We start from the raw sequence: 9854 nt of genomic DNA, 5'->3' as shown, positions 1-9854 counted from the left end.
ATCCTACTATTAACTCATATAAACACTCAACAACTCAATTACACAATCCTACAATACATTAATTTCATAAAGTCATGAAACCATAGCCAAAATTTACTAAGTTAAAATCCCAAAGTCACCAATAATTTTTATCACATCAATCACTCTAAAACATCATTCTAAGCCACATTTGTCTAATGCACAACTTCAATTTGAGCTCTCTAACTACATCAATTACACAACTCATGCTCTAGGTTTTCCAAATTTAAATTCATGAATCAAGCCATAAAGTGTGTTGAAATATACTCACAAGCTTGGCCTAGGACCCCTCCAAGTGATCCCCAAGCAATGGCTTGAACAAACAACTCCAAAAATCTTCAAATTTTTGTGGCTGGATTTGGCCCATTTCTCACAAATGAGAGGGTTTCAAGGAAAACTAATTGGTGGGATGTGTTCGGATGACGATTTCCAACAACTTTGCTCACAAACTTTTCTTGATTTGAAGAAGTTATAAGGAAGAGAAGTTTTGGAAGCTTTTCTTCCACTTCCATGGAGCAACACAATTCCTTTGAGTTTCATTCTTGCGAACGTACTCCCCAGGCGAGATACTTAACGCGTTAGCTACAGCATTGCACGGGTCGATACGCACAACGCCTAGTATCCATCGTTTACGGCTAGGACTACTGGGGTATCTAATCCCATTCGCTCCCCTAGTGGTGAGGGAGGAGGAGAGAGAAATGGCTCATTTTATGGTGTTGTGCAAGGTGGCAAGTCCACTTAAGTGAGGTGGGCCCCGCCACCTCACGCGATTTCAAACTAATTCTAATTTTCCTCCTATTCCGCTAAACGTTCATGATTTCCTAAACTATTTTGAAATTCTAATTTTTAACGTTAACCATTGTCCTTTAATTACCCTTGATCAGACGAATCCGGAGTTTTTCGGTCGTTCGGAGAAATCACAGTTTTAAGCTGTTATGCGCGCAGTGGGCACGCTTCCCCAAACTCACTAATTTTCGTCAATTTTTCTCAGAATTCATATTTCCTAGTCTTATAACCCTTTTAAAACTTATATCCAAACATAGAGTTCAAAATTCAATTGACACGCTTTACGGTGCAACTGGACCGCAGTATTTTTACCCGGTAAAAATACTATTCACCAAATTTTCAGAAACTTGCCTAACCACTCGATTTTTCGTTATGAATCCATTTCCAGGGTTATTTTTATCATTTGAGACCTCCTACTCAATTTTACCATCATAGGGTTACGTGTTTGGCTAATTATCGTTTTACCCTTCTTTTATATTTTGACCTAATTTTCAGAATTTTCACTAATCATTCCCTTTAATCCATGTTTAATATATTAATATATGTTTTAGAAAAGCGAGGTGTTATAACAATGATGCCTTATTTATAGGCTCAGGAAACATGAAAGTTACAATAACTTAAATTATTTTCCAACGGTCATAATATCTCCAACAACCATAACGTCTCCAACGGTCATAACGTCTTCAACAGTCATAAAAGTTATATAATGGATATGGATAACCAATAAATTATTTATAACAGAAACTGTTTTCAAAATTAATTTTACAAAACTCTTCCCATCAAACAAGTTTTTTTGTTTTTAAAAACAAAAAACTGTATTATAAAACACGAATCAAACAGGCCCAATTGTTTTCTCCACGCATCTCAGCGAGTCATTTAGAGAAAATCTTTAGTGCAATTATTGTAGGTACATATATATTAAAAGGAAAAAAAATTGGACTTAAAAAAATTATACAAAAAAATATTGGTAAAATTGAAAAAAAATTCTTTTTTTTTCTAAATTTTTTCTTTATAACAAAACAAAATACCGAATTCGTTATTCCGTAATACTAAAGAAATTTCCCACGATTAGGTGAGGAACAGCATAATTAGGTATAATTTTTTCAGAGGGAGTCCATAATTTCTTTTTTTACCCATGAGCTTGGTCAATTTTTTGGTATGTGCTTTAATTATATTCTTTTTAATTTTAATTTTTTTTAACTTCTCCACCTGTTCATCCAACTAATTCAATCAAGCCCGGCAAAATCTCAAAGGCGACAAAGCCGTACTTGTTGTGCCCATATTTATCTAGTGGCATATTATTCAGCCCCGTCATTAAAGTCTGACATATTCTTCTTGTTTCTTTTAATTATTCTTTGATAACGTATATTTTATTTCTGACCTTAAACGTGTTCAACTATAGCTCATGATAAGGAAATTATGAGTGACAAAGAAAAGATGGTTCTAGATTTGAAAGGAAAAAATCAATCCATTTCTAAAAGTCTATGCCAAAATAATACAGACAAGACAAGCGTGCGTTTATTATAAACGACTTCAGCATATGTTGTCGTCAATGCCATGCAACATATTATTCACTACCATCGCACATCTTATTAACTTCGTGGTTCAAATAGATTACAAAAAACCCTTTTCCTTGCAGCATTGAATTCCATCATCAAACATTTCCTCAAGGCCATACTTGAACTCGAATCCAGCATCCATGAGTTTTTTCGACGTTAAATGTGGAAGCTTGGGACCTTTAATTTTTTTCACCTCCCTGGAAAAAGAAAATAAATTAAATATTTGTTACAATAAAAAGAGAGATCATATAAATTTAACAAAGTTTTGTCTATGGAGAAGGACATGATAGAACTCACTCTAGTGATGGTATTTGAAATTCTGGGTATTTGGTAGAAAAAATTTCAGCTATTTCTTCAACAGTTACAACGCCCTGTGAGCAATTATATCTCCCTTTTGGATTAGGATGTTCAAGCAAGAATATATGTGCTCTAGCTACATCATCAACATGCACCAGATGGGTACGAGATGCTGTCAATGGATTCTTGTCACCTGCAGCATCCATTCGTTTATGTTAAGAATATTTACATGGAAAAGCTAAATCTGAATTTCTTGTTTTGTTATCGTGAATTCCACATTAGATAAAGTCAAGATAATTAATGACACAAACTCATAAAATGTTTAACTATCAGTGTCTAAGTTGATTTTTAACATAAAAATCCTTATGCTTATGTACTTTTTTTTTCTTCGTTCATTTGAATAAGATTAATCTCTTTCGTTGCTTAGAGTACGAAAAATTTTGTCACTGACCCCAAATTATTTCATCTAGGAATTAAATCAGAGACCTTTCAACCCCAATAGTTCACTTTTTGGGCAGAACTCACTTACCAAATATGCCACCCCTCAGGATTAATCACTGATGTACTTAAGTCTTAAACAAAAGTAAAAAGTCATTACATTAAAAACATTTATTCCACAATTTTCAGTTTTCGTAAGGTTTTTAATTTACCTTCAAAATACAGTGATTGAAACATTGAAAACCAATTAAAGTTGATGAAGATATGTATATGTAAGGACCAGCAAAATGACAAGATCTAAACAGAAAACTTAGCTGCCATATATAATTGATCAACACATGACAAATCAAACTCAAATTTCTCAAAAAACAATTAATGGTAAAAAAGATTCAGCACTTACCAAACAACAAAGACAGTGAGGAATAAACAGAGCCAGGGAGCTTAGGACAAATGAAGGGTCCAAGAACAAAAGTAGGTATTAGAGTCACAACATCAATTAGTATATATATATATATATATATATATATATATATATATATATATATATATATATATATATATATATGGAGCATGTTATATTTACAAACTTTTTTGTTTACAAACTCTTACAAACTACACTAAGTACGACCAGTCGTACTTTAATCATGCAATGTATGACCGGTCGTACTTAGTGTAATTTACTAAAAAAAATTGTAAACGGATTAATATCCCTATATATATATATATATATATATATATATATATATAAACTATAAAAGCAAGCAACCAAGAGTAATGCATAACCAAGCAAACAAGATAACATAGCCTTTATGAACTTAAGACAATGCATAACCAAACAAACAAGATAACATAGTCTTTATGAACTTAAGACAATACAACTTATATATATATATATATATATATATATATATATATATATATATATATGGAAAAAGAATTCTTATGTTGTGGGAGAGCTCTCTTCTCATGTTAGTGATAGTTCGTTTTGCGTGCAATGATTTTTTTTGTTTTCTTTATTTTTATGTGTGGGCCCCACCATAAATTTGAGTGTGTAGGAGATTTTCTCCTTTCCAATAGCATGAGAAAAGCATTGCCCATATATATATTTCTATATAATCTTTCGTTAGCCAGAAAAATTTAACCAATTCAAAGACAACTAAAAATCTTAAAGAAATCTAATTACTCTTATTAAGAAGAAATATGTTACTAAAAATAGCATATAAACAATTTAAAGAACAATATATATATATATATATATATATATATATATATATATATACACACACACTTGAACATTAAAGCACAATGAAAGGATCAATGTTATAAAAATTGAACCGACCCAACCGGGTCGACTCGTAAATTGGTGAACCGGTCATGTAACTAGTCTAGTTTTCATATTGGACCGGCCATGTTACAGAACTGGTGTGACCCGGTCGGTTCAACCGGTGACCCGACTCGGTCTATAAAAAAACTAATTTATTTTCATAAATTAATGTCTTCTTTTTTTGACTCTCAAAAACAAATGATTTGTTTTCTTTTGAAATATTTGAGTGATTTGTAGCTTATTAACTTACACAGATTATGTACCTACAACACTGATATTATCTTGATTATGCAATATGCAGGGAATTTTGATTTGATTTATAGTTAGAGATGTCGTTTACTGAACCTAAAACACTAGTATCACAAATATTATATGTTTGATTAATATTTTGTTGGACAATGATGTGTAATTTATTATTTTCATATTAAAATATTTGAAATTGATATATTTTTTTACAAGTATTTAAATATATTTATAGTTTTTTAATATAAATTGTAGATTTACATATACTTACCGAGTCATGCGGTTGGACCAGTGACCCACTGATTGAACCAGTAACCCAGTACCTCAACCGGGTCAATAACCGGGCCGAGTTTAATAACATTGGAGAGGATAATAAGAAACCCCTTTTTACTACCCAACTCTCATTATTTTATTTATTTATCTTATTATCTAATTTCTTTATAATTTGTTATCTATCACCATCAAATATATATATATATATATTATTACTACTAATTTATAGTTTGATATTATTATTATTAATTTATTATTATTATAAATTACTACTATTTTTCTAGGATATTGCAAGCATAAAGATCAATTAGCTGATATACTTACTAAACCTGTTTCCAGAAGAGTTTTTCAAGGTGCAATTGACAAGTTGAACATGATTGACATCTATGCTCCAACTTAGGGGGAGTGTTGACTTATATATTTTTTATATTTGGAAAAATTTAATTTCTGATTTGATTGACCAATTTATGTAGCAATTAAAGGGAATCCGTTAGATGGAGAGATTGTAGGAATTATATGGAGAGATTTTAGGAGTTTTTAATTTTCTGATTATTTGTAATTTTCTTCCTTGATTTATGGCTGATTTGTAGCGTGATTTATGATTTATTTATAACTCTAATACTTTGTATATAATGTGACCTCTACTGAGATAGAAGAAATACAAATGAATACTAATGAATTACTATTCTATAGAGTTCCTTGATTTTTAACAAAAATTCTTATGCTGATGTACTTTTTTTTGGTCGTTCATTTGGATAAGTCTAATCTCTTTCGTCGTTTAGAGTACAAAAGATTTTGTCACTGAACCCAAATTATTTCATCTAGAAATCAAATAATAGACCTTTCAGCCCCAATAGTTGGCTTCTTGGGCATTGCTTACCTACCAAGTATGTCACCCCTCAGGATTAATGAGTGATGTACTTAAGTCTCAAACAAAAGTAAAAAGTCATTGCATTAAAAACATTTATTCCACAAGTTTCAGTTTTCGTAAGGTTTTTAATTTACCTTAAAAATACAGTGATTGAAACATTGAAAACCAATTACTGTTGATGAAGATATGTATATGTAAGGACCAGCAAAATGACAAGATCTAAACAGAAAACTTAGCTGCCATATATAATTGATCAACACATGACAAATCAAACTCAATTTCTCAAAAAACAATTAGTGGTAAAAAAGATCCAGCACTTACCAAACAACAAAGACAGTGAGGAATAAACAGAGCCAGGAAGCTTGGGACAAATGAAGGGTCCAAGAACAAAAGTAGGTATTAGAGTCACAACATCCAACCCATGTTGTTCTCCAAATTCAAGAACAGCTTTCTCAGCCAATGTCTTAGAAACTGCATATGACCAAGTAAATGGCTTCAAAGCTCTAAGAATATTCACATCACTCCAATAACTCTCATCCATCACTTCTTCTTCTTTGCTCTGCCAGCAAACAGCAGAGGCACTAGAAGTGTAAACAACTCTCTTCACTGTCTTTGAATTTAAGCATGCTTTTAAAATGCCTAATGCCCCATAAATGGTTCTTTTGGTCACTATTTCCTCAGGTTCATTTTCTTCAAAATCAATTGGAGTGGCAGCGTGGAATATCCCAATGCACCCTTCAATTGCTGCACTGAAACTTTCTGGGTTGCTAAGATCAGCGTTGAAAAACTGTAGCTTTTGGGATGCACGTGGAAGTTTTGTGAGGTAGCTAACATCTTTCTTGCGTTCTGCTAAATATACATAAAAATATTATTGCACAACTTTGGTTACATAGTCATGATTATAACATGAATGTCACATAATAATAATAATAATAACAACAACAAATAAAATATACTTCACATGTGATTTTTTTTCAATGACATATGGAAACTATAATTTATTTTTATTTTTTTAAGAAAATGTTAAAATCAAAAGGGTTACCTGGATCAGATCTAACAGTGGTATTAACAGTGTAACCATCTTCAAGGAGTCTCTTGATGATCCATGAACCAACAAACCCTGTACCTCCAGTTACACAAACTCTTCCTTTTCCCTCTTCCATTTGGACACTCTTCTTTTGGCGGTATATCCTTTTTTCTTTCTTATTGTTGGTTCTGCTTGAATCTTGATGGATATATATATATATATACAGACGCACGCACAGACGTACCTTATATTAATATTATAGTTAAATGATTGGGTGAAGCAGTGGATAAAATAAATAAATATAAATCTTAGGTTTATGTTGCTTAAACAAACGGGGCTACTTGTAATTGCTGCTGTTGGCGGACTTTTGTCGTTTATTTTGAACAAAAACTAATTTTGTCTTTAATTAAAGGGTTTTATTTCTCTTATGTGATATAAGAGAATTTTTTTTTCCTATTCTCATATCGATTTTTGTATTTTTCTTTTTAAATAAAGTGGGTGATCTCACTATTTATTCTATGTGTAAGAGACAAATTTTTTCTTATTTGATATAAAAGAAATAAAAATCTTAATTAGTTAACTCGTAATATTTTGGACCAGCTTTACTAGCTCTGTGTCATGGCAGGCCAGTGAAGGCCCATTTAAGAGATTTATAATTGAGAATCTCTCCTTCCGAGATGTATTAGCCTCATGCGTAATTGGGATGTATGTCCACCGGATAAAACGATTATGGCTCTCTGATGATTAGATAATATTTTCTAATCTATAAATATCTCATCTTCGGTTATTATTGTGGGAATATTTTGCATTTATCATTTTATGAGTTGTTATTATGCTAAAATTTAAATCCGTCGTGTCCTTTTGCCATTTCCCTTCTCTCAACCTTTGTTTAAGATATTCATGGTGACTCTTCTATAGAGCTATTGTTACAATGTGATACTTCATCATGTGAAGGAAAACAGATGTAAGCTCATTTCCAAACAGTTCACATGAACATGTTTAATATCAGTTTATGTTTACATATATTTTTAAATCTTTCTCAAACGATTAACAGAAAATTTTATTTTAAAATAAATTAAATTCGCAGCTAAGAGCAAGATTTCAGTCAACTACCAACAATTTGTCCTCTCTCTAATATTCTGTTCGTGGTACCAAGTAGCATTACTCGATGCATATAAGTCACATGCTTCGTGTCCAAACATGTAGCACACATGATGTTAAAAGGGAGGACAAATTATCATGAACATGGAAGTATAAATGCATCATGTACTAGTTCATTGTACAATGATTAAACGTGTCTATAATATTTAGTGGACAAGTCATACAGGATTTTTTTTTTAAAAAAAATTATCATTTCATTAATTATTAGACTAATCCGATAAAGTCGAATTGACCGTAAAAATATAAAGGCAATTAATCATGCTCTTTGTTTGAAAGACTCGTTCTGGGGATATATCATCGTCAAAAACTATCCCCTCAACGACCAAATCATTCCCTGGTACAGAAAATGGTAATATTTTGTTAGGAGCGTTTCTTAACATTTGTGTATTTTGGTAAAAATGAATCCCAATCTTTTCATTGATACAATCGTGTTGTATTTATACAGAATATGATGCCTCATCTAGTAGCTTCTATTTACATGAAGCAATTATAACCAAAATAACAAACTAACAGAATTAACTACAGTTGTCCAGTGGAGATTACAGGTGGCATTGAAGTCTTAGATGATTTAGGTGCTAATACCCCCCCACAAACTGGGCTGTGAATGTCATGAACACCCAGTTTGGAGAGAAAAGTGCGAAACAAAGTGGGAGAGAGAGGTTTTGTAAAGAAGTCTGCCAATTGAGCATCACGAGGAATAGGTAACAGATGCAGTAATCCAGAATGAATCTTCTCACGGGTGAGATGGCAATCTATCTCAATATGCTTGGAGCGCTCATGAAATGTTGGATTGTGTGCAAGAGCAATTGCAGACCTGCTATCACAATAGACGGAGGCAGGACGTGTCCATGGAATGCCCAAGTCATTAAGGAGATACTGCAACCATTGTAATTCACAAGTGAGACTAGCTAAAGCCCGGTATTCAGCCTCAGAGGAGGAACGAGAAACTGTGGGCTGCTTCTTTGATCTCCAAGAAACTAGGGAAGATCCTAAATAAACACAATAACCACTGATTGATTTTCGAGACTCAGGACAACTTCCCCAATCTGAGTCTGAGAAAGCTCGAATATTGACATCATTGGAAGCAGAGAAGAATAAGCCAGCTGCTGGAGAACTCTTGAGATAGCGAAGAATACGATGTGCTGCTTGTAAATGAACATCTGAAGGCTTGGATACAAATTGACTCAGACGATTGACAGAGAATGAGATGTCTGGACGTGTGATGGTGAGATAAAGTAGTTTCCCTATGAGTCTTCTATAAACAGAAGGGTCAGGGAGAGCATTGCCATCAGTGGAAGTCAGCTTCAAAGAAGAGTCCATAGGAGTAGCTACTGGTTTGGCTGCAAGAAAACCTGTTTCGGAAAGTATCTCCAAGGTATATTTGCGTTGATTGACAATAAGACCAATAGAAGATCTGGAAATTTCCAGCCCAAGAAAGTATCGAAGAGACCCGAGATCTTTAATCTTGAATTGGTTGTCTAAGAAACTCTTGACTCTAGCAATTTCAGTCAAATCGTTTCCACATAAGACGACATCGTCAACATAAACCAGGAGAGCTGTAAAGGAAGTGTCAGTACTGATAGTGAACAAAGAATGATCAGAGGTAGATTGCTTGTAGCCAAGGGATAGAAGTGCAGTGGACAACTTGAAATGCCATTGACGACTTGCTTGCTTGAGGCCATATAATGATTTGTGAAGACGACATACTTGATTCGGCCGAGAGCAAAGAAGTCCAGGAGGTGGAGTCATGTACACTTCTTCATGGAGATCTCCATGGAGAAAAACATTATTCACATCAAGTTGTTGGAGATGCCAACCCTTAGCTGCTGCAATGGATAATAGGACTCGAATGGTAGT

The 9854-nt window shown here is 33.1% G+C and overlaps 1 protein-coding gene across 1 annotated transcript; it reads right to left on the bottom strand.

Moving 5' to 3' along the window:
• Positions 1–2406: 2406 nt before the first annotated feature.
• Positions 2407–6972, bottom strand: LOC133293990 (vestitone reductase-like). Its single transcript, XM_061492628.1, has 4 exons — positions 6852–6972; positions 6131–6655; positions 2661–2853; positions 2407–2560 (listed from the first exon to the last, which is right to left on the bottom strand). The coding sequence occupies exons 1-4, from the start codon at positions 6970–6972 to the stop codon at positions 2419–2421; spliced, it is 981 nt and encodes a 326-aa protein (XP_061348612.1). The 3' UTR covers positions 2407–2418.
• Positions 6973–9854: the final 2882 nt, after the last annotated feature.

This window comes from Gastrolobium bilobum, unplaced genomic scaffold (genome assembly GCF_033153095.1).
Source record: "Gastrolobium bilobum isolate Gb01-03AN ecotype WA unplaced genomic scaffold, APGP_CSIRO_Gbil_v1 utg24721, whole genome shotgun sequence".
Lineage (NCBI taxonomy): Eukaryota > Viridiplantae > Streptophyta > Magnoliopsida > Fabales > Fabaceae > Gastrolobium > Gastrolobium bilobum.
The sequence above is the reverse complement of the archived record's forward strand: the minus strand, read 5'-3'. Positions and strand labels throughout refer to the sequence as shown.